General features: G+C 37.7%; 1 protein-coding gene across 2 annotated transcripts in view; it reads left to right on the top strand.

Annotated features, from left to right (window-relative positions):
* Positions 1 to 26,528, top strand: part of NT5DC1 (5'-nucleotidase domain containing 1) — a 148,368-nt gene that overhangs the window by 95,831 nt on the left and 26,009 nt on the right. For both annotated transcript variants that reach the window (XM_040597602.1, XM_040597603.1), the window contains exons 7-8: positions 3,130 to 3,304; positions 7,912 to 8,009. In XM_040597602.1, the coding sequence (XP_040453536.1) occupies positions 3,130 to 3,304; positions 7,912 to 8,009 (273 nt within the window). The remainder of the gene's footprint in view (positions 1 to 3,129; positions 3,305 to 7,911; positions 8,010 to 26,528) is intronic.

The raw sequence follows: 26,528 nt of genomic DNA, 5'->3' as shown, positions 1-26,528 counted from the left end.
AGATAAAGACATAGATATTTTAAGTGGTGTACAGACAGTGAACTGTCATTTGTAGATCTGGTGGTGACCACAAGACCCCCTTTTTGATACAGTGAATTTGTAGACCAACAAAGCTTCTCTAAAGCATGCTTATAGTTCCATTTTTTAAGAGTATTTTGAAACTTGGGTGGCCCATAAGGATTATCACAAAGGTACTGCAGGCTAAAGACATTTCTCAAGAATGGTGTTTGTCTGAAGAATTACTTCTTTGTTTTTCAAGAACAGAAGTGTATGACAGTTCCATAAAATCACATTATTACCATTAACTCACTTTCTCCTTTCCTCTGTTGCCTCTGGTAAAATTAGTTCTTTTCCAGTTTCTCACTGACTCTTTGCTTGATGGAGGTTTTTTATTATTTTTATGGTTTTCCTGCTTTAGAAAAACAAAGTGCAGCATATGGCATAATGGTAATATATAACCTTGGAAAAAATGCTTTATTTCTCACTGTCCAATCAGTCCATTTGATTGTGAAGGCTTGACGTGGTGCTATTTCTCCATCACATGTTAAAACTTCCACAACTTTTTTTGCCAACAAGGTGCCTGTGGCTCTGCTGTCCTCCTCAAAACTGGCTCTTGCCCCAGGGTAACGAGCAAGGGTTTCAACTTTTATTTTGTTTGGCTTTCAATACAATCTTGCAAGCTTTGGCTGTTAAACTCCGTTACAGGCATGAGTATATATTTGACCAAACTGAATTCACCAGACACAATAGTATGTTAGGAATTAAGTGAAACTCTGCTTTCCCAGGCCATGTTGGTCTAATTACAGTAGGGTATGCCTTAATGAGAGTTCTTCTGAGGTACCTCTGCCTGATATGGCAAACAGCCCAGAGGCAAACTTCAGATCCCAGCGTCAAGACTGATTCATTGGTTGTCTGCAATTAATAGTTGGGCTTCAGGGACTAGATAGAAAACTAGAATGAGACTGTCTTTAAGCTCATATGTTGAATCCAGAGTTGTTGACCTTTTCTAATGCAAATGTAACTCAAAGGCCAGATATCATAGATCTATCACGTAGCAGATACTGCGTAGAGTATGAACAAAGAAGACAGTGTTGATTAAATTAACTCAAAGTCTTTAAATCAATTGCACATTAAAGAATGGTCAGCAGAATGTGGGAAGCATTTGATAAGGAAAGAAAGAGTGTCCAACGGTAAAGATCATTTAAACATAGCTTTTTACCTCTGGGTAAAAAGTGAGAGATCACTGTATATATAAATTAACTTTTCCATCTTTCTTTTAATTGTTTTAACCTGAGAGAACTAATGCCAAGCCTGCTTTGTTTACATCCCCCTTCATTCTCATGTATTGTTGTGTGTTTTCCAAAACAACGAAGAAGAAAAATTGTCATAGCATAGAATATGAAATATAATTGCTAATGATAATACTGAAAAAAATAATGCAGCTTCTTCTCCTGAAAACTATATTGCTCACCCCAAACAATATTCACACCCAAGGAAGGAGAGGGGAGAAAACACTACAGGAAACGTTCTTTTTTAAATCTGCTTTAATCAAGAAAATCTTTGGTCTTGGCTAGCTGTCAAGGCAAATGTCATGGCATCCCATAATGCTGGCTGCAGGAACAGGCTCATATTCCCCTGGTACAGGCTGTTACACAGCCTGACCTAAATACTATGAAGATCTGGAATAGTGACCTGGTTATGAGTTGCAAGATTTTGTTTGAGAGACTTTCTTCAGATGCGGTACTCCACTTTGTAGCTTATGGGAAGAAATCTGTCAAGTCACAGTACAGAGAATAAGACACTTTCGTCTCCCGTCTAGTGGCAGTGATAACAGCCACTTTGAAACTTCTTTTGGGAGAGTTTTTTTCCCTGCCATCTGTAGATGTTTGAATGTGTAATTTATGAAATAGTGTTATGTTTAGCACCCAGCATCTTTCAGTCTTTCTTTGATACTACTGTTTCAAACATACATGTTCTCTTTCATTAAATAGCTAAAGTTCAAGTGGTTTAAATCTTATTTTTTCAAACTAGAGGACAGCATTACTCACATACCAGAAGGCTAAGTAATGTCTGGGATTTATTAAATCATTCAGCAAAGTTGACCACAGACAGTTGCATATAGAACAAATGCTGGAAGAAAAATAATCTTCTATGACGATGTTCATTATACTATAACACTCACAGACTGAGAGCCAAATACTTGGTATCATTTCTGTCTCTACAATTATTATGTTTCTTTTTAGACCTTTAACTGGCTTGATATTTTTGGTTATAGAGGGTTGAGATCAGGGGAAATATGTAGTCTTAGATCATAGGAATGCTAAAAAAAAGGTAAATTTAATGTTAATTTGACCTCTTGATAAATCAGCTGTTGGTTGTAATAAGGTAAATATTTATTGGTGACTTAATAAGTAACTTTTACTGCCAACTTAGTGTTATTGCACACTTTTTAAAAACTTACATTCCAAGTGTATTTGCAAAATTCTGCTGCTGTTATATTCAGCAAAAATAGGATTATTGAAGATGGAGTTGGAATTGTTTGGGGTTTTTTTTTGTGTCAGTTCCTAGTATTCCACATACCTGTGAATCCTTGCCAGTTTGTTTTATCAACCTTTCATAGATAAAGTGCTAGTTGTGAAAAGTGCAAACATATTAATATGGATATTATCAATCATACAATGCAAACCTGAAGTGTCAGAAGTAACTGAACAGGTGTTCTTGGGAATTTCAGGTTCTTACTATTTTCTAAACATTAAATTCATTTTAAAATCAGAAATTGAGTATCCAAAAAATTGAGCAAAGGTAACAGGAAGTAATTATTTGCTATGTAAGACTACAATCTGTAATTTATGTATTATTTACTCTTATGAGCAAAAGAACATCAAACAAAATTACTATGAAAATACCTTAATAAATGAGAAAAGTCATACAAATGTATTTCTGCTACAGTGTATCCTCTTGGTTTGATTGGGTTTTTGGTTTATATTGAGTTACAACCCAGGGAAAATTTTAGACTTTGCTTTGCCTTTTTGAAATTGTATTGTTTGCACATAAAAGGATGTTTGTTGTGTGGATTAAGTGGTTTGTGAGCAGGATTGGATAATACATAATTATGTTTTAATTTTTTAGAAGACTGTGGGACATATTTCCCAGAAGTGAAAAATCATCCAGACAAATATTTACAAAGATGTCCCGAGTCTGTAAAAAAGTGGCTGAAACAACTGAAGAGTGCTGGGAAGATTCTGCTATTAATTACTAGTTCTCACAGTGACTATTGCAGGCTCCTGTGTGAACATATTCTCGGGTACGTACAATGTCCATTTCAAATTATATCTGCCAGACAGCAATTGGAGATAAGCCTGAGCTATAGGGAAGTTAATTTGAGTTTCTTTATTTGGATCTGAGATTTCTGGTGGGCCTCTCTCTAGCAGAGTGCTACAGGGTACTCAAGGCAAAGTAGTCCATCTGTGAGCCTGTGAGCTGTATCTGACCCACAGCATACTTATATCCTGCCTTTTCTCTGGGCATCACAATGGGATTGAAGATGACAGGGAATATCTTTCAGGCCAATACCAAATACATCATAACTGAATCCTAATTTTATTGTAAGTTTTTGCTAGACTGCCATATTCAAGCCACTTCTTTTCTGTACTTCTCCAGTGGTGAGTGCAAGTAGTAGTAATATTTAATTTCCTTGCAGTAAATCCGCATGGAAAAGCTTACAAATACTTCTTCCCAATGGTGGTTTCCAAGAGAAGGTTGCATGAGAAATGTGCATATACACATCACAGAGGAAGAGATAAAACAGGCAATTCATTGCACTTGGCAATTGGTTGAGATCATAATTGCTGATCACAACAGCTATTTTTAGTTGTAATGTTAAGAATGTGACTGGTCAAGTAAAATTCAGTGAAATTCAGTAGAACCATCACTTACCTCCCTAGAAACAAATCATTCAGTGATGCAAATAGCGAGGTGGCTTATATAGTGAGACTATTTAATAAATGAATAAAATAAACAGAAGTAGTGCAATGTGAGCCAACCTTGGCTATCTGGATATCCAAGGGAACAGCAGAGTGAGTACAGTGACACAGTAAGAAAACCACAGGTAAGGTGAAAAACAGAGCTCCAGTCCAAAACCAGTCCTGCCAGTATCCCTTCTCTTTTGTACTTTCTGGGTGAAATGCTAAACAGAGCATCAGCTGTGCTTGTTCTCACTGCCTTGCATGAACATTGTACTTGCTCATTTGAGGGGGGAATCTACCTCCGCACAAAAAGTAATTCTCCTTATGAGTAAGAGGCCTATGAATTAACTCTTCTGTATAGATCTGTCTGGTTGCTTTCTGCATGAAAATTCAGTATAAAAATAAATTCTTGGCACATGAAATGATTTTTGCTTTTTTTTTCCTTGGTGAATAATGTTTCAGCTATTTAATGCAGCTGTAGAGATCCTGCTGGAAGGCATAAGCAAGGTAGCAGAGGGGGTCAGTTGCCTTTCAAAAGACAGAAAAGAGATGTTCTGCTAGGAGGAGACTGGATCACTCTCTTTCCACTTAAGTGTAGGATGTTCTACAGTGTTTATTACAATCATATTTTCCAGTGACTCATGCAATGTGGCTTCCAAGACATCTTCTGGAGAACTGAGTGCTCCACTTCCCATTAGATGTTTCTGAAGATGTTTTTTCCCTGAAAATAACTCAGAAATTTTTATTGATTTTGTTTGTTCCATGCCTCTTATATCAGACAATAAGACTGTACACACCCATGCTGCTTTTTGCGGTACTGGAATATAGTCTAGGTTCACACCTGTTATCTCTGCCCTTAACTTTAATTTGACCAGGGTTTTGACTGCATTTTGTTCTTGAACTCAACCCTTATGAATTACATCTATGTAGTCCTTTATTAATTTCTCTTGCCACTTCTTTCAGTTAATCAATATGATAGTGAGAAGTTCAGAACATAATAGTATTACTTAAAAAACCCACTGAAGAATAAAGATGAAAAGAGGACATGTGTGTGAAGTTTTAGTCTCTTACTCCTAATATCCTTACCTTTTAACTGTTAACTTCTTTGCACTTTATTTTAGAAGTTCCTTTTTGACAAAGAAATTATCGTCCACATAAAGTCAGCGCTGGGAAATTCGTGCTTAAGTGTATTATTTACCATTTCAAGAGCAAACTATCCCAGTTGTGTCCATCTGACCAAGTCATCCTTGGTTGAAAGACATTTTGGTAAGGAGAGAGGAAGTCTAAAGGAAAATCTCATTCTGGAATAAAGTGAGAGCCATTTCCCAGCCAGAGCACACACATATTGCTGGGATCAATATATAAGGCGTGTAAATCTACAGAAGCAACTGCTTCACACAAGTAGCAACATCATGGTGTGACTCTTCAGGCTTACCTACCATGAGGACATGTTTCCAGTTAACTGAATGTTTAAGTGTTGGCAGGCGCACACCTAAAGACAAGTCAATAATCACGTAGTCACTGGAGCAGTGACATTTCACCTTTTCATGTATGTTAGCCATCTAAAAGCTAGAAGATTTTTGAAGCTGGTCATTTTGATTCCCTCTGTGGTTAGTGAAGAGAAAACACTGGGTATCACCCTTGGTAATTCATTCTGTACCATAGAATTATGTCTGAAATAAGTGGGATGAATTGCCTTCTAAGAATGTGGATGTTTCTCCGTTGGCTCTGTCTGTGGTATAGATCAGTAGCTGTGAATTCAGCATGCAATTTTCAGATGGCTAAGGTTATGTGAAATACATCCTACCCTTTGTCTTAGCCGTTTACTGTAATCACAGGCCACTATACCAAGCACAAGCAGTAACTGGAACAGATTTTATCATGTATAATGCTACGTAGTAATGTAACACAACGTATAGGCTCTCATAAAATCAGTAGCTTTGTACATGAGATTTAGTATGATACAAAAAAGGCCACAGGTAACACCTCTTTTCACACAAAATGTAGTTTTTTCTTCAACAAATCAATAAAACGTTAACTGAATCTTGTGAAAACTCTGTTTATTCCATTTCAAAGTTTTTACACAAAGCACTTACCACTGCTCCCCCAGGTCTTTGTTGTGCTCCTGACTGTTGGCTTTATTTTGAAAGTTCAAGCTTAACTTACACCTTGGAAGCATTATTTGCACAGTATGCTAATTTGAAAAGTTTACTTCTATTGATACTTTTCACCAAAGGACAGAAGAGCTATGCCTGTTTGTTCAACTTCTGGAATCTTCAACACAGAAGCTAATTTTAAAAACACACCATTGTCCTGTTTAATACTGGTTCTTTTAAGAAGGTGAAGATCTACATGTGGTCACAAGTGCAGAAAAATACTCAAAGCTGAAATTTCATTAGAGGAAGGAAATTTAAAGACATTCTATTTTAAGGCTGGAATGTAATTTAGAGCACAAAATAAAAGCTTGAAGATAAGCTCATAGGGAGAGCATTCAGTTTTTTAATTAAGATATCTCGGTCTCATGGCAGATTGGAGATTATTTGAAAATGACACAGTTAGCTAGTTTACTTCCAGTAAACTTCCTCTACTGTTGGTAGCATTTTGGTGCCTGTACCCATGCTGGACTTGCTGTCTGTGACTTCTTTGTTCTGTGCCAGAGTACCCATCATTTTTGGGGTAGACATTATTTATAGACAATAAAATCACCTAAGCAATGAAACATTTCTAATAAAATAAAATCAGTCAAAGGTGGGGAATGTTTACATCTTCCAATAACAACAACAACAAAACAAAACAAAACACAAAAAAAACCAACCCTCTTTAAGCAACATTTGACTAATTTTATATTGTATTAACTTAAAAACTTGTAAGTAGGCATTATTGTTATTATTTCTTGCTCAGTTCCCAGCTTGATGATGTAATAAGTGACGTTAGATTCCTTAAAGTAAGGAAGACCCTTGCTAGAGTAGAAATAACTGGCATCTCCAGAAACAGTCTGTCTCACAGTGGGACACTTGGCCTGAATGTTCCCCAGGGTTGCCTGTTTTTCCTATTGGCTTTGTAATGTTAATGACTTGTATACAGGTCTCTAAAAAACACCTAAATGTAAATAAGTCCCACCTATATACCATGCTGAAACACTCAATCCCATTTAATGGGATTTCCACAGTTCAGATATCAATCTGTATTCTTACGGACCTAACGATCTTTGAAAAATCTGAATCTAGCGGTGGGATTCAGCTGGCAGATTAAAACTCGTCCTTGGTAGGTGTTTATCTGTGAGCCACATGTCTAACCTCTCTGTAACCAGCAGGGATTTAGTCAGAGCAGCCAGTCAGGTCTGAAGAAAGAGTTCAGCTAACAACATGGCATTTCAACCTCAGGTTATGTGAAACCATCCTTTAGATTGCATTGGCTATGTTAATTAGATCTCTGTTGGCTACCCGTGGCATCTTAGACACCCATTACACCTGTGCATACGTACAGTATGGATACCAACAATACAAGCACCTGTCTTTAAGTGTCTTCAGTCTTCAGTTACTTCCTACCGTATCACTTGACCTCATACATTCTGCTTTATGAAGAAAATCCCTCATTTACACCTTTCTGTACTTGTCTATGCATATGTTGTCGCCTGAGATTAAAATACGTGATCTGTTACGTGTTCTCCTGAGATTTAAAACTTCCTGGGCCAAGGAACATCTTTTTACAAGTGGTGAGTGATCCTGAAGGCACAGCGCTGTGGGTCGTCAGCCAGCTGCCTTCTCACTTTTGACTGCCTCAGGAAAAGAAGGGCAGTAGTGACACTGAACAAGTACTGGGGGAAAAAGTGACAAGGAAGGTGCCTTAAAGAAGTGTTTTACTATTTTCTCAACTCTTAAAGAGTATTTAGTGGTATCTTAGATAATTCATTAGTTTAACTAATTCAATTCCCTTTACTTTCTAGGAATGATTTTGAAGAGTATTTTGATGTTGTGATCACAAATGCTTTAAAACCTGGTTTCTTCTCCCATACTCCAAACCAAAGACCTTTCCGGATTCTTGGTAAGTTGTAGTCGTGACTTCCTTCTCGTGGGCTTACCTCTATTAAAATTTAAAAGAGGGAGAGAGAGAAATAAAAGAGAACTCAACGACATATTTTGAATCTAGCACTGGGGGTGAAATGGACTATACAAAACTCTTCCAGAGATATTAGTAAAAGATTCTCTTAAGACTGAGGAGCACGGAGAAATGAAGAACTACAGTGCTGAGGACAATGAAAAGGCAGAGCTGCAACAGTAATTAAAAATGGCATTGGGGCTCAAATATTGCATCACTAATGAAACAGTAAGAATCATTTTCTTCGTTATGCTGACAAGGTCATACACAGAAAATGAAATTTAGTTTTGGGGAAAAAACATAGCCAAAATATTTCAAGAATTTAATGGAAATTCACAGAACAGTACAAATAAAATTGCAAGGCTGAAGGAAATTATTTTTGATGGAAATCTGGCAGTGTTAAATCTGTGTACTTTGGCTAAATAATGACAGAGTAGGTGAAAAGGAAGTGCCCCTGTATTCACTTAATTAAAACAATCTGAAACATTTGGCAGTGTTATTCATTAGGTAATTAAGGTTGTAACAACAGGGGTTGATAAGAGCTATGTTCATTGAACTACAAATAACAACAGAAACATGGCTGAAGACAGTTAATTTTTTTATATTTCAATAAATACCTTTATGATTGTTACCTGAAAATTAATCTTGTATCCAAAATAGCACAAGTCGACATATATTGAACTGTATTTTAGCATTTTGTGACAGGAAAGTCAGCTGTTCCAGCCCAAAAGAAATTTTGCCTGTGGAACTTCTACAGGAAAACTAAAATGAGCAGCGGAAGTACATATTAAAACTGCATTTTAATGTTTCACATATTTATATAGGAAAATAAGTAAGAAATATCTTAAATGTGATTTTTAAAGGATTAGTTCAAATAGGAAACTGCCAAGTTGACAATTTGAGAAAAAATAAGCTCAGAAAGGAAATTGAACCTATTTATATGAAATGAGGGGGAGGGAAGCAAAAACATAAAGGGTGAGAAAGGCTCAGTTCTGCAAGCATTTTATTTAGTTTCATATAATGCAAGTTGAAAATAAAATATAATTCACTTTGGATATTTTTTAAACAGTCAGATTAGCCTGACTTCCTAAGGAAATCCTGCTGTGTCCCTCTGTCAGTAATCCAGCCAGCGACTTTGGAACCTGTTGGCCAGTTTCAGTAAGTTTAATAGGCAGCCAGAAAGTTCCAAGATATTTTGACAAGGTTTTTTTTCTGCAAACAAGGGCAGAACAGAGGGAGAAGACTTGATATTACTGACAAAATTGTGTAGGATTAGCTTAATGACCTTATTAGATTGTAAGTACCAATTTTCTTGAAGCTATTTTTTTTCTCATGAGTTCAAACAGGAACAACATTCCCTGGAGTCCTCTTAGTGACTTACTGGTTTTCAGTCACTTTACATTTTGTCATTGCAAGGAGGCTGAAGTGAGGGTTGATAAGTCATTATATTAATACCTTATTAATGCAGAATAAAATGTGATTTCTGTTCTGGAGACCTCACTATCTAAATAGATAAAGGACACAAACATAAATAAAGCAATCATCAGATAATTTGCTTACTCACTAACCTGTGAGTAGGTATTTTTTTACTATCTTTGTATTCGATTGACAGTAACTGGTTTCTTCTGAAAGACCAGCCTGAATATTCAAAGCAAAAAATTATACATATAGGACAGGTTTTTAGAGACATGTTTTGAAGTCGTAAAGAGCTTGTTTAAGAGTACATGAAATTTAAACCATCAAAATAGGAGCAATTATATGAGAATATAATATATAATCATATATTTTTATAATGGATCTTTTGCTGCCCTCGCTCTGTGTTCCTCACAACAGCTGTATAGGATCAGGTAGGCACTAGGTAGTTTCACCCAGTCACTGCAGGCAGCCGGGAATGCAGTTCATTTCTGAAACAGCATACAGTGGAACTTCTAATACATGGGGGGGGGGGGAGGTTTTCCAGTTTCCAGATTTTTTTTAAGGCTTTCTTTCATATTGTAACTACTGAAAATTCAAAATTTCGGCTTCAAGTTTCTATCTTCCTTTTGCCACTATAGATTTTGGGCAGAAGAGTTTAGTCACTGTGCTTCAGACCCTCTCTTCTCTGAGACCACTGGAGATAATGTATCAGGGAGACAAAATTTCCTTAATTTTGCTTTTAAACAGGGAAAAAAATTAGGGGTGGACATCATGGTAAATATTTTCTTGAAGCACAAAGAATAAACTTTTGCTAGTGTAATTTAGGGAAAAAAGTTCAAGTAAGTGAAACAAAGTTTGTTCGTGAAGAAATTTGTTGCAGAAAATGAACTAAAGTAACTGCTTATCAATCCTATCCATTTCTCCAGGGCTGAGTTTCAGTTATGTTCTTCAATCCATCAGCAGGTCTGAATTACAATAAATTCCCAATAATACCATATTCCCTTCTAATCCAAGGTAATTGTGTGGTGAATGGACTTCAGGCACAAACTGTGGAATGTGTTCTTAGTTTCAAAACCGCCAAGTGTTGCATTGTTATTTATATATAACAGATCTTTTGCTGCAGATTTACAAAGAAAAATGTTTTGAAGTTTACTACAGAGAAGGATAAATTCTTTTCAGTGAGTAATTTCAAAAAGGCAACTGTGTTCAGCAAACATTTGAAGGAGAACAAGAGGCAGGACAAGATGACAAAGAAGGCATTGTCAAGAAATGTGATATCGGGTAACTGCTTGGCAGAGATGTTTTTTCAGTAGACAAGTACTTTTAGAACTAATCCACTTAGAAACCATGAAAAAATATTTTAGTTGTGCAATTAAAAACGCATCACTACTTCATTTGAGTTTCAAAACATGCATCATTTAAAGCAACCAAAACATGTTTGAAATATTAAAAGATTTGTGTGACTGCTTTTTATTGGACTGGGGCACTGAAAGACACAATAATTATTTCATTTGCTTAATGATCTTTCAAAGTACCGTTCTGTTAAATGGAGGAACAGTTTTACATATCTTTACAGATTTTTGAACAGCTACATTCATTTTTACCTGGCAAAACAGTTTTTATAATTAGGGGTAGCTTCTATACCAAAGCACATAGTCTATGAGAACAATGCAATTAAAAAAACAAACAAATTAAATAAAATTAATAAAACCAACTATACTACCATAATATTAATAGCCGATAATTTACTTGTTTTTCATAAGGTTACATTTTCTCTTCCACAGGGGAATTATTTACATGATTTTTGAAAGTATTAATATATTGAGCTATTCAATCTAAGAATCAGGTCGAAAATGTTTTTGTAAATCCTGTGTTGAGAATGTCGGATTTTCTTTGCTTTCAGCAGCTACATCCAGCTTAAAATAATATATTGTTCCACAAAGGACTTGAAGGAACAGAAATAGCAAATACAGTTGTGATTTATCTGATAATCTGCAGTACACCAAGATTTCTGTAATGTTTGACAACACAGCTTTCCCTTTATCACATCACTCGTTGATGTATGTCAAATTACTAGCCTGACTGCCAGTTCTGATCATTGTCTCATAGATCTTTTTAGAATTCAAAATTAATCGAGAAATGCTAAAGATAACCCTAAATTCCCTGAAAGCCTTTGGTAAGCCTGTATGCACAGGGAATTCTGACTTGGTCCTAAATAAGACTTTTATATCTTTTATTTCCAGCTCAGGATCAATACACAGCTATATTTTTTATCTGTTTTTTTAACTGAAAATGTGTTGCTGATTGTTCAGTGTCTGAATGTACAATGCATATTTAACAATTTATATATAACTTCATATATATGTATATATATGTAGAGGCTAAAATCAATCCTATATATGGAGTGCCAGTGGATGCCATATTTCTGTGAGATCATGTGCCTTTATCCAACGCCTACAGAAACAAACCCACTCTCCTCCTGCAGAGTCTCAGGTTTTCAAAGCCCATTTTCAATTGCACTTCCAGACTCTCTGCCTTATTCCTGCACTTGAATTTCTGTCCAGTTTATGGTGCCTCTGCTATGTGATCTCCAGATCTTCCCACCCTGACCATTCCATGATTCTATGATGTAGCCCCCAGTTTAGGAAATGCTTTCAGTCCTCCCATTTTTTACAATTCTCTGGTAACTCCCAACTCATTGCAGAAGCTTTTTTCCTGCTTCGGTTATTCTTCTGTAGCCTTCTAAAAATACAGGGAACTTCTATAAACTGAAAGGACCAATTAGAAAAGAAAATAAGGGGACAGGATGTAAAATTAAATACTTCTAGACTGAACACTGCCTTTGATTATTAGGGCCTGCAAGACTTAGGTGATCCCATTCCCATGTCTGCTATTTAAGTTTTCTTCCACCATCTTCTGCGACATCTGGGCTTGACTGTTGCCAGAGATGGGATACAGAACTGGGTGGAGAATCAGGGCTGGTCCTACGTAACTATTTTTATGCATTTATGCTCTCTGGCCTTTCGGGCCTGAGGAGGGGGATCAGGAAGGGCGTGCCTTCATTTTCTTGGAAGTTAAATGTGTAAGCCGTGTAACTTCTTTTTAGGTCATTCTTTTTATTTGAGACTTCTGTCTTTACCACCAGAAGAATACCAAAATACTACCCACTAAATTTTAAAAGACCTTTTAGTGAAACTGTAGAATATCTAATAAAAATGTGGAAATTTTGAAACAGATGATATTGCAGCACCATTACAAGGGACTGTATCATTTAAACAGTCTTGCATTATTAACTCATCTGACGAATGTAAATGCCAACTCTAGAAAATTCTGATTCAATTTTCAACCAAAACACGTTGAATTGAGTCTACAATGTAGCTCAGTTGCTCTAACTGCTATGTAATAGGTATCTCAGTTGCTACCTCTACAGTCAAGGCCACCTTGCTAAGATAAAAAATGCTTCTTTCTTTTACATCAGCCTGTGAGCTTAAAACTCAAGAGACCATGTGTACTCTTTGGGTATGCTAATTGTTCTAGTCGTCTCTTCTTACCAATCTTGTCTTGCTTTAGGTCATCAGATCTTCATATTTAAATTTAAATGTAAAAATATTTCTGGATTTATCCTTTAGTTTATCACAGATACAACAGCACAGTTGTTGGTGTTTTCATGCAGAGACTTGATACTTGATGGAGAGCTCACTCTCCCAATAGGAACCTGGTCTTCTGCTGCACCTGTGAATCCTTACCCAGATGTATTGGTTGTGGTCTTCAGTCTGCAAAGACTTTCATGTTTTCCAGATTTGGTCTGTGCTGAATTCCTCCAGCCACAGGTAATTTCTGGGATTAAATAGGACACTTTTCTTCCTTTTGACATGGATCCCTGGTACATCCTTATCACTGAACTCTGAAGGTCGGCTGCCCACTGCTCCCTCCATGAGCAGCAGAGGAGACAGGGGGAAGGAAAATCTCCAGAGGTAAATCAGAGCTGCACAAGGGCGTGTGTGTGCAAGGGCATGTGTGTGAGACAAAGATGAATCAGAGAGGGGATGCAGAAGCTAGGTGATGGGGAGGAAGAGCATGGGAGGAGGCAGAGTATGAGCCAAGCAGCACATGTACACACACAGAGGAGAGGGATTGCACTCTGATGGGGGTTTCTGAATTTCAAGTCTTTGCTTTTTGGCTTCAGCCATTGCCTTAAGGAGGACTTTTGAAATAAGCCGAATGTGTCAGACAGCTTAAAGTGATTTACCCATGTACTGCACGGATTGGTGCTCCCAGCTTGCCCTCCAGTCACGGCAGGGAATGCAGCACTGCCCTCCTGGAGGCTCTCTGGGTTCAGGAAGCCTTTTGCAGGGAACCCCATGAAAGTCCTCTTCTCCCTCAAAAGACACAAGCAGAATAACACCACCATCAGCAAAGGACACTTGTGTAACCTACTCCCTCAGTGACTCAGGGTGTTCCATATTTAATGCAACTGTGGTTGCTGCCATTCTTCTGGAGAAGGTGCTTCTTCATATTAGCCTGCCTGGAAATACTCTTTACCGTAAGGCCACATAATAGTGCACCTTTGCTGAAAGTTTGTGACAGAGTAGCATGTAAAGTTGCATTGCCGGCGGACTGCGTTGTTCAAGCAAAGTAAGGTCCATAACTGTTTCCTATATGTCTTCTAAAATGACTGCCTGTATATTGGTATAACATCCCACAGCGGCATATAGTTTTGAAAGCAATGCAATTCTTTTCAAGAAAATCCTGTTCAGCAGTTCTTTATAGTGTATTTGCACTGTTTTCATGTATTTCCTGGCTATTTATGAAAGAAAAAGAGGAGTTATAACTGATAGATAATCACATTTTGTACTCTAGTTTTCAAAACTAGATCTTTTGTACCTCTTGGGTTCGTGATGTACATCATGATGTTCAAGATACATATATGATGATCAAGAGTCTCCTAACTCTTTAATATCAGAAATAGGTTCTGTATGTAGCTGGCAGTAGGAGGTCCAGTGTTTTAAGGGATAAAGTATCCAGTTCTGTACCCAAGCCACCAACGAGAAATTCCCTACTCTAACCTCAGCTAGAGATTTTGATTTTATCCATCATTTCTGGAGAGAGAGGAAGTTCTTTTTAAGCAACTAATTTGTATGAATGATGATATAGAAAGATCTTCATATTCAGTAATAGAACCTGACCAGGTTTATTTTCGTGAAAACCAATAAGGATTATGGAAGTACCTTATAAAGATGATTCTTTCAGCTGACATCCTCTTTGGCAGCTTGGTCAATGCCGGATTCTACTTTCTGAAAAGCAGTTTAGGGTAGGCCAGTAGGGCTGTCAGTGGGACACACATACAAACAAATTTAATCTCATGTAGCAGGGTTTGTTTTCATACAGATATTCATCATCCACCAGAGAAGTTCAGAGGTTGTTTCCAAAAATCTACAAGGACAGGCTCCTTGGTTGACTGTTTCACCTCCCATCTTTTGTTTAAATGATCTTAGTCTAAAACTACTCCACTTCATATACTGCGTTTGCACAGATACCCACTCAGTAGATTTTTTTCTGACAGTGTAAACAGCTGCCTCAGGGACTTCCGTTTTCCCAATATTATTTATGTGCTGAAGGCAAATATTTAAAAAATCAACATATGTTACCTTGTAATCAAAGGGATTTACCAATTAATCTTTTAAAGTTTGCTAGATAGCACCTGTGTTAGTCTGAAATCAACAGTTTGGGAATCATTTGAGAATAGAGGTGATCATTTCCTATCATGTCATCAATGTTTCTAATTTTAAGCCATGCGACAGGTAAGACAGGAGACTGTAGTTAAGGACCTCTTTTTTTTAACAGTTAAATTTTATTTCATGTTTTATAAACATAGTCTTAGTTGACAATAACAGTCTGGATTTTGTTTTTTTACATGTTCAGTACTGTGGTCTATGTGAAAGCATTTAAAACAGATGCAAAAAGCAAAATAAAGTTGTACCAGCGCATACCCACATCCTTTTGCAGAATAGACTATTAAAGTCACAGACAGACAGAATACGTTTTTAACAGATGGTAGCAAAATGTTAGCATAAATCATTATTTTTTTGGATGGTTTTCAAAGTCCTTGGCCACCATATTTGATGTTCATTGCATCATAAAAACAAGTGTTTTGAACATTTTTTGGTTCCATTGCAGAGGTAAAGAATTAGAAATTGAGAAGGTACATTTTATTACTAATTGGAAGTGTGTCATTTATAACTCTTTTGTAAAATGATGCAAGGAGCCCTCCGCAGTTTGCACTGATGGTACATGTATCCACAGTGACATAGTGTAATTTCCATAGGTGGCTGCTTTGTAGTAGTTAGACTGCACGGCATCCAAAGAACAACTTTCCCTTACAGAACAACCTTCTCACCATCTGAGCAGGGAAGCCATTCCTTTCTCCCAGGAAGAGGAATGGCGGGGGGTTGTTTTGTTCTGGGTTTTTTAGAATGGGCTTTATTGGTATTTGCTTCAGAAGTGTTGTAAGGCCAGATTGTCATTGCATCATTTATATGTATTCGCAATGATGGGTTTCACTCAGGCATTTTACAGAACATCAGAAGCTAGAGGCTGAGCTGTTTCTACCGGGAGGGCACAGTGGTGGCCTGACCACAGCAATTCACTGTAAACCTGGGGCATGGGCCGAGTGCTGGGATTTCAGCTGGTGGTCCCTCCTAACTGGCATGGGAGGCACCTGGTTATCAGCCAAGCCAGCCATTGGAAATTGGGTTGGATGCTACTTTATGAGCTCCTTTGGGTTATGCCTCAGCCATATTAGCCAGAGGAGCTACCAGGACACAGGCTACATCTTTAACATTTAGTCTGTGTTCCTAAACATTGATGCTTATGTAATCACATAGCATGTGTGAGTAGGAATTTCTGCACATCTCCTCCTGCAAACCTCTATCAGAAATGCAATTTCAACCAAAACTGAATGTGGCATAGTATTCTCAGACATAGCACCTCAACAGGCTGGGAGAGGAAAAAATGGGTCTGTCACTGCCAGCTCAGAGAAAGGCTGCAGTGTGAACTTACCCCTGATGAGATAGCAGAGCATCCATCTGGGATAGTCTGGCCACAAATGACCCAGAAGGATCCATGAGACTTTGTACCCTATTAGACATTCAGTGAATCCAACGGCAACATACAACTTCGTAAGAAGATAGGACCCATTATTTGCACTGTTGTTCATTAACAACCCCCTGTTTATTTAAATAAATAAATAAATAAATAAATAAATAGATAAATTTAAATCGTCTTTGAAGTGTGGCATCTGTTTCTGAACATGGAGATGAATGCTGAACTGTGGATGCAGTCTCCAATGCCCATCCTTCTTTAAAAGAAAAAATTAAAGTAAATGTGTTGATCCAAGTTCTTTTTGTGTTTGCATAGTGTTCAAAGTACCTCAGAGGATAAAAGGGTAAAAGGAGTAAGAAGTTATTCATCAAAAAATCAAAACAGTTGAAAACTGCAATGTGCTTCTGCATAAAGACAGCAGGGGCTGCTCCAGCTGATTACCTTTGATATTAAATACCGTGTTTGGCACAAAGCTGATAAGAATATTACAGAAAGCTAGTTCAAAGAAAGCTAAAGCTGCTGCTTTCAAAAGCACGGTATCAACAATATTCCTTTTGTTAAAACTCAAAAACATGTTTAGCATAATTGCCAAGTATCCAAAACCAGAATTCTCTGTATTTTCATTTTCAAAAGGAGTTTCAGAAACAAACAATACTGCAAAATCCTAGTTATTGACTATATCGTGTTATATTCAAGGCCTGGATAAAACTCAGACCCCGGTTCTTTAAGGTATTGTGCAGGCACGTGATAAGAGTCAGTCTCTGTCTTCAAGGAGCCCACAGGCAGACCAGATAAACAAACAGTGGAAAAAACAAAAGCTCTGGCTCTGACATTAAAGCCAAGGAACCAAGAGATTGAATGACTTACCCATAATCATATCTTTAGCAGATCTGCATATTTAACTAAGATTTCTAATGTCCTAATCCAGAAGCAGTGAATAACTGTAAACTGAAGTTTGCATAAGGACCTCCTGAGAATCTTGACTCTGAAATCTTTCCAAAGATTTATCATAATGGGGAAATTAAGATAACATAATTGCAATTAATTCTGCTGGATTTACTTTTTATGATTCGGCGATATATCCTTTATAAGTTCAAGGAATTGGATCTACGAACTTGATGTGTTCTATACTGAAATTGTTCAAATTATTCAATAATTATTTCAAATTATTGAAAGCAATAAGCTAGAGTAGTTGTTTGTTTTGGAAGACAGTTCCGTACCAATGATTTCTTAAAATTGGTTATATGTAATCAGATCATGTTTATGTTTAATTTAAATTATTTTTAATGTTTATATTTAACTAATTTTAATTTATTATTTTTAATTAATAAAATCTAATTATTTTTAATTTGGAAATTTAAAATTTCTGTCTTCATAGAGAAGCACGTCAAATGCTTTCTTGATATGGTGAATCATTTTAAGTTTTCCAAGCCTGTGTACCTAAAAGTTTATCAAATAACCACTTTTTGGGAAATAGGTTGCAAAATCTGTAAGTCATGATGATGTTTTAAGTATGGTTGCCAAAAAGGTGACATCAGGATTTAAAAGTAACAGCTGTTTTAACAACAACATTTAGTAACTATATAAACTGTAGATAAAGTGAGTTAAATATAGAAGCTATATATAATTGCATTTAAACATATACACCATGTGATTAGGAGGTCATTAAAAGTCAAGTTCTATAGAAAATTCTGAATCATAGTTTTGTGATCACCTTCTGGTGTTGCTATATTATTTTCTTTTATTTCAGGATATTCACAGAGAATGGAAATGTGACACAATCTGATCTGGATTGTACCTGCAGTACCAGAGAGATAAGGCGTGAAAGCTCCCATGCTTAGGAGGCCAAATTCACCCAAAAAATGCAACTTGTTTTTACAGCAAAATGAGCTACTAAGGGCTTGTCAACCCCATCTTCTCCCTATAGTGAGTCCCCACAGAACGTGAATTGCCATGCCCTAGCCTGTATTTTTGCAACCCAAACCAAAATGCCTAAATGACCGGTTTGTATTCCAGACAAAGCTGTGTTCCACAAACAGACTTGTCTGGCTTAAGGAAATTCGCCTCCAACACACGAAAAGATTATTAAAAGGAGATTATTTTTTTTCTCCATAGTCTCTAAGAAAAGACAGCCAAACAGTATGCAAGATTTAGAAGCAAAGCAGTCAGCACTCAACATAGATTGCATTTATAGTGGGATAATACTCTAACAATGTGTGATGCTGAAAAAGACTTGGGATTTATGGAAGATTTTGTGCAGAATGTGAAGAACCAATTCAGTGTGAAGACAAAAGTGAATGCACATCTTCCATACGTGATCAAGACTTGCAGCACTAACTCTCATTGCAGCATTAGTAGTAGCCATTCTGAAATAATACCTTCAGGTTCTCATATTTATACTTCCGTAGAATGCTGCAAGTTTAAAAGGGTTGGCTAAGCAAAGGCACCTGAGGGGCTTGCAAGCTCACTTAATTATATTTATTGAAGAGCGCATTAAGATGTAGTCTTAATGATCAAGTAGTTTGTGGCTCCTTTACTTTGGATGCATGGGAGCTCAGACTACTGTAACATAATACCTGAAGAATGTCTAGAAATTATTTATACAGAGAATTCAATATCCAGAATTCTAGACTAGAAGGGTTTTTTTTAATATTGCTTCTGGTTATATGAAATAGTTATTTTCACCTTCATTCTATTTCCCAGCACACATAAGACTTGTCTGCCTGTGACTGGGGGGGAAGAGCTAAGTTGGAAATATCAAAAGACTGAAAGGAACACTAGGGAAACAAACCATGCACAAGTCAGCAGCTGTTTTGGCATTAAGAGAATACATATTTCATTTTGATCTGTTTTGTGCATTTTTAATATAAGATTGTTAAACAGATATGTTTTATTCAGTCTGCAGAATAATAAAGGTCCCACTGGAAAGCTTGTTAACTCATGCAGATCATTACCAGACCCTACTGCTGTTTATAAGGAGGATGTTAGGACATAGCTTAGATCAAAATGTGGCTTCTCTTCTTGCCAAACCTGTATCAGAGAAATGGATAGTTCTCAGAAACTGATTTATTACATCTTGTTGCAGACCTCTCCCCTAAACAAAAATTGACTCACAGCTACACTGTAAGGGTGATACCATATGCCAAAAATCAGAGGTTTATTTTGAAATAAGTACCAGGAACGGATGCAGAAACCACAATGTACAGAAACTACTCTGGCTGTCCATCATTTGGTATTCCTCAGCCAGCTCCCCGTGTAGGCAACAAGACCTAGCTAGCACAGTCTGGAGAGCTGTACAGCTGCCCAAAGAGCAGTGCCTACGCCGTACAGAATGCATTGCCCACATTGACTCAGCGCTGCAATCCGCAGTAGCTGTACTTCCTATTGTAGAGCCTTTACGTTATGTTTCTGCATCTGGGGCTGAATCCCAGCCATAGTGCACTCATTGCCTAATTATAGGCCTCCAGTGCTAACTGAGAGCCCCAAGGAACCCAAGCACAGGTCTTACAGAAGTGGCACAGGACCTATGGAAGACCCATGCCTTGCCAGCTCAGACTAAGGTGCTGGAGGACCTTAGAGCATCTCAAACATCTCTAACCACCAGTGTTTTAGCAACTGAATAGAACAGGGCTATGTGCTGAGTAGAAAGCTGTGATCTGTGCAGGTCTGCTCCTATGCCTAGAGCAGGCAAGGTCTGAGTGGCTGCAGGATAGGTCAATACAACTTCATAAACCAGCACTCATTCAGTGCAGACCTGTGAGAAATGACTTCACATTATAGTTCTTAAACAGCTGTCAGAATCCACAGGGAATTTCTGGAAGAAAGATTACCCATGTCACGGGGGGCTTACCAGTATGACTTTGCAGGAAAAATATTATTTGACATAGATCACATATGCGTAAGCAATAGGTGATAGAAGTTGGGGAGTTTATTCATCTTTGTTCTCTGTGTAATTGTTTTCTTCTGTAGGATTCAAAAATAAGCAGATAATTAGAAAGAGAACCTCATAAAGAGTTACCTTGTGATTTGATCTGTAATTAATTTGGAAACTGGGATTGAGGCAGTGTGTAGTAGAGCAAAAATAGAGTTGTGTATGGTACATTCCTGGCAGAACGAGAGTTGGCAACTCCTGCCGAAAGCTTCCTTTCAGCATAGTTTCCACGAGTCTGTATGTGCTGGTTTTCATTAAGGAGCTTTAGAGTTCTCTTGTGTGTTCTTCCAAAATGTCAACCTTTTATTAATGCTAGCCTGTCGAATTGTTTTTTCTCAGAAAGCACACATTGATTTTTGTATTGCAGGCATCAGATCTGCTATTGGAAGCAAGTAGTGAAAGGAGCTGGTTAGGAAGCCCTAGAAATGAAATGAGAACACGAGGAGAAATCACGACCAAAGCCTGGGCTGAGATCTAGTTCACTTTGATGTGACAGTGAATCTCTGCCTTGGTTTCTCAATTTCTAAATACCAAGGCTTACCTGATGTTTACGAAGCACCAGGGAGAACTGCAAAGCAGTGAGTGGCAGAGGAGAGCTGCAACAAATAGTGGGTGTGGATTTACTGGGGCAGGAGGGGGATCTCAAGTGGGTAAAGAGTTACCTAGTTCAGGAGCAGCTCTGCCTCTCCCACCCAATACAGGGAAGTAAAGGGACAGAGAACACAAAACTGGACATTTCTCAGCTGGCAAGCGATCATGGGACACTGCGTTTTTTAGATGAGTACAAGTCCTCTGCAGCTGGTGTTCAGAAGGGAATTACTTCTTGCAAGCTCAGGAAAAGGTAAAAGTGATGTACCTACCATGTTCTCCCTAACTCTCTTTGTTCTTCAATCTTTTTATTATTCACATAGGACTCCAGATGTCCTAAACTTCAGTATGTATGTTGCATGTGTTTACTAGGTAGAATTAGCAACCCCAGGACTTTTTCTCTTCATTAGTAAGCACGTTCATTCTAACCTGATACTTATCTGCTGTGAAACCACTTTATATATTATTACTGTCCACAGATCCCAGGTGTCTCTGTGATACTGCCAGACTAAGGCTGAGCCTTCCAAGATGACTATTTTTTCTGGAATAATAGTAGCAAGAGATTTTATCTGTGAAATTCCTGCATACGGAGATCTGGCACAATACACTTGGCTCTGAGAAACAAGGTGAAGTGCATTTTTGTATAGACACTAAGTGGTTTTGCAAACTACACAAAATACACAGATAAGGAACTTGAAAAGTAATATAGGAAGTGTCACAGGGATCATTTCTTTTTCACTTCTTCAAAAAACTCATCACTACTAGTCTTTCATGTCGGTCTTCCTATCAAAGAGCAACTAAACATACTTTGCCAGAAAGGAATAGTTTCCATTTTTCCTTGCCATCTCCAGCCTGGTTACTTTGTTCTGATATTTACAGCGACTGCTTTACACATAAAAACTTTTCCTCTTTGTTAGAACATTTATTTCCTAAGGTTTTTTATCTTGTTTATTAAATATGTAAAGTTCTACTATACCTCAACAAATCTAATAGGAACATGGTTTCTTGTTCCTTGTCATTCTGGAGTTCCATGACACGCCTGGCCCCACAGCAGACCTTAAAAAGCATCCAAAATCTCTGCCAGTTGTTCTAACCATTCTTTGTCCCTTCTTTGAGTTCATCCACGACTGTGGTCCACAGGGCCATGAAATTGTCCCCAGACCTCAAGACTGAACTTGCCATCACCTTTCTGTCTTCTGTCACACACACACACCTGCCTTGTCCTTCCCTTCTGCTCCCCATCCACCACAGGCTGTAAGTCTCAACAGGGAGCTCAGTGTTCACACCCTACATGGACAGGAGCTGCAAAGGGGCAGAAGAGGCACAAAGCAATGGCAAGAAGATGAAAACATTTCTTAGATTCCCTGGCCCCCAAGAGAAGTTTTCCCACTGTACTCTCATCTCCACGTTCATGGCCTGAGCAGCATCACAGCACAGTTATTTGTTCTTTTATCTAGTCCACATAAATTGAGTTCTACCTCTCTCATCTCCATCTCATTTTGCCCTCTGAGCTACTTAAATAGCTGTTGCTGCCACTGTACCAAAATATATCATGCACCTTAATATATTTATTCTCATAAGACTTCTGATATATGGGAGCCTTAGCACTTATATTTACATAAAAAGCACCCAAGGTCAGGTAGGAAATCTTTGGCATAACTGGTGAATCCCTGTCCCAAATGCCAGACTAATGCAAACCAAACCATGGATGCAGCATCCTCCACCCATGCAGCTGACTACAATCCCCCAAATGCTAGCTGCATTAGGATGCTTTTTCCCTGCTACTCCCCCAAGGACAAGCACTTTTCCCAAGGACATCCTTGGTCACGGCTCCCCCATACCTCTTGGCAAGGCACGTGCTCACAGAGCCGGCCACAGCTTGGCCATCCTGCTCCCCAGCTGGTCCAACTCCAGCACACCTATGGTCTGGGGAGGTTTTCTAGTTTACATTCTCCTCTTTCTCCTGTTTAGCTGTAACTTGTAGTGCCATCTAATTACTCACCAGCACAGCTCCAAAATATTTGCTTTCTTTAGCACAATTTTCTTTCTTTCTTTAGTTAAAGCAGGGGTCCTCAAGCTTTTTAACCAGGGGGCCGGCGCGGATGCAGTGGCAGGCAGTCATCTGCGGCTGCTTGGTTTCCCCCCAACCCCCGGCGGGGGGGGGGCGGGGGGGTCTGTAAATACCGGGGGCCGGATTGAGGACCCTGGGGGGCCGTATCTGGCCCATGGGCCGTAGTTTGAGGTCCCCTGAGTTAAAGGCTTTCTGTGATGGACCCTAATATGCATGTTGCTCATGGCAAGTATGCATTGCACAACCCCAATTTTTTTAAGGATTGGTTTGGGTTTTTTTCTAGAAGGGATGCTAATGATATAAAATGCAGTAAAGAATATAGTAAAGGCATCTAAAGGTCCTCCTTATTGCAATAAAATTGCAAAATCCCCATTGGAGTTCATTGATGATACACAAACAGAGGTATGTCTCCAAGAGGAGATTCTCTGAAGCTAAAATCAGTGTTAGGTCCTGAAGTATCTTTTGGTGCTTCTTGAACATTGTCTTAAGCAAAGGGAAACAAAATATAAGCTAAAAAATGGATCAGGAAAAAAAAGTCTATTTGCTACTGAACAAGACCACCCACTGTGATTGTTTTGATATTTTTTTCTTTTCTGCTGTGTTTGATACTGTCATGTCTATGGTTTTAAACTATTAGTGGTCATTTCTGTATTTTCTAATAGAAAATGGTCTTTAACTATTCCATCTATTCCTTAACTATGCCATCATATTCTGATAGTAAGTAAAGATTTTTTGTTATTACTACTTGAACTGCTAAATGTTACTAAAAACCTATAAAAATACTCACAACTTAGTACATATATGTACTCTCTTCCCTGACAGCCATATTCAAATGGTTTTAATACAGTATGATTTTTAAGTATGTCACGTAATGCTCCTCTTCTACCATGTGATAAAAAGAAGTCTTGGGTCAACAGGAGCCAGAATCCCTCTCTCAGTAGTCTCAGGTGTTATCTTTCATTTCCATTAAAAAATTATTATTCTAAGGCATCCAGATTTGTTTAGAAATATTGGAAATGAGCATACTTCACAGCTTCTAAATAGCAGGATACCTGTGAAGCAGTGAGAGAATAAGCTATTTTCAAGTTCTCGCGCTTTTTCCCCCTTTTTTTCTTTTTTTTCTTTTTTTTTTTTTTTTTTTGGAAATTTCCCCTTTTCAGACAGGAAAAAAAGATATTTGAGTTTTTTAACCTCCACACAGCAGCAGGGAAATGCCCAGGCTCTAGCGGCCAGGCCCCTGCACCCCCCAGGAGTACCCTGGCTGCGCTTGCCGGGCTCAGCAGCAGCGCTGAGCGAGGGACCGGGGCTCTGCGTTTTTAATTACTGAGACACAAGGTTTTCATAACTGCTATCTGCAGCTATAGAATGCTTGTACAGTTACTAATAGGCAGAAGGCTAGGTGGATGTATTTATATTTTTTTAAACTCCCAGATTTTATATTTTTCTTGTGGAATCTTGACTTTTAAGTTAGTCTTTAAAGGTCGATATAAAACTGCCCTCTTCAGAGACAGCCAATATTTGGAGAGCTAGAACCTCAGACAGAATTAATCAATAAAATTAAAGTAGAGATTTGAGATAGTGTAATAAGTTAGGAGAAAAGAATGGCGCTTTCTTATAAATCATAACTCAACTTGGCCATATAAATAGTTTTCACATAAAAGTTAATGAAAATGTCTTGCGTATTCCAGGCAAATGAATATGTGCAATAACCATGCATGCTCATGTCTACTTCACATTTATTATGCCTTTGGAAATAATGTATTTTAGGGAAATAAAAAACTAAAACAGAAAGACCGTTGCAGCAGAATCTATATATTGCTTTACGGAGATACATTTGTTCAGGATCAAACTGTCTATTCTAGTTTATATATATACTTCATACCTGAAGTACTAAGATGTAGGGAATAAAAATTCTTGGTCTTTCTGTAACTGAGAATTAAAAAATTTTGTTGTTGTTCTTTGTTTAATGTCTGAGGCCAAAGCGAATGATGGCAGGAAGCTTTTCCCCACTATGCTGCATTGTTGATTTTCAGTGAGGAAGAGCACGGTCCAAAAGCAAATTGCAATATGCCTTATTTCAGTAGGTATTACTAGAGAGGCTTATAGGGCTGGGATAAACTGAGAGATTACAGTCTGCACAGTGCAAAGAAGATGCTTTGTGTGTCTCAATTTTATTTTCATTACGAAATTTGAGGCATTTTTCCCAACTGACTGGTGGCGCTTATCTCATCTTCTGTGCTTCCCACCATCTTCTTCTTCTATCAACTCTTCAAATTTTTGTACAGCAATGAAGCAGACCCTAGTAGGAAAGGTTATAGACAGCTGCTTGAACTGAACTGCATATTCCTGAAATGATTATGTCAGTTTTTTCTTCTATTACCATACCTCTCCTAACTTATTTGAATTCAAAATGCTTTCTGGAAAACTTTGTTTCTCTCCATAATTATATGGGGATCTCTCCGATGACTATGATATCAGTATTGATAGGGTTATTTGAGGACCTTTGTCTGGATATCGGGAATTCCTAATTTATAAGGCTCTGGAGCTTCTTACAAAACTAATGAGATCCAGAATAAAACTGTTCTGGGGAGGGAATTTATTTATTTTCTTGCCGTTTTGTACCTCTCCAAGATCCCAATTAAAAAAAAAAAAAAAAAACAAACCAAACCAAAACCACCAAACAATTTAAAAAGTATGTGCAAGGAAGAAATCAAATTCTGTATTTGTGCCTCTCTTACCCTTCCAAAATAGAGGTTCTCTGAATTATAAATGCAATTAAATAAAATCATGGAAAAAGCTTCACCAAATCTGTGCATGAGCTACATTTTAAAATGAACTTGCAGATTAATCATTTTCCAAAAAGTGATTTTCCTTTTCCAGGGAAAAAAGGCCTTGCTTGTATTTCATCATATCAATGTTTTAAATAGAAACACTTTGTTCATTAGCCAGGCTGTTCCTGGGAGGGTATAAAGTTAATGGTTTGACAGATTAGAAAACAAATTACTAAATCTGCAATGATCCGTTATTTTCAGTTCCTGTAACACAGTAATCAAAACTTCCTAAAGAAACTTACTTGCTGACTTCTCTAAAGCAAATACTGATTTTCTTACGAACAAGTAAAACTTCAGTCTTTTCTCTACATAGCCTGTTACTTGGCAAAATTAAGCAGTAAAGCAGATTTTAGTAAAAACTAAAAATGTAAAACTTTTTATTCACGTATATATTTATTTCTCCTCTCTAAGGAGTCTGTGGTTCTTATATATATGCCCAGGGCAATTTGAAAATACACTATCTTGTACTCTGGTCTCATCAGGCCTTATAAATGAGTGGAAGAGCAGAAGTCCATTGTGAGAAAAGG

The sequence above is a fragment of the Falco naumanni genome, chromosome 6 (genome assembly GCF_017639655.2).
Source record: "Falco naumanni isolate bFalNau1 chromosome 6, bFalNau1.pat, whole genome shotgun sequence".
Taxonomy (NCBI): domain Eukaryota; kingdom Metazoa; phylum Chordata; class Aves; order Falconiformes; family Falconidae; genus Falco; species Falco naumanni.
This window is presented reverse-complemented; position numbering and strand designations above follow the sequence as displayed.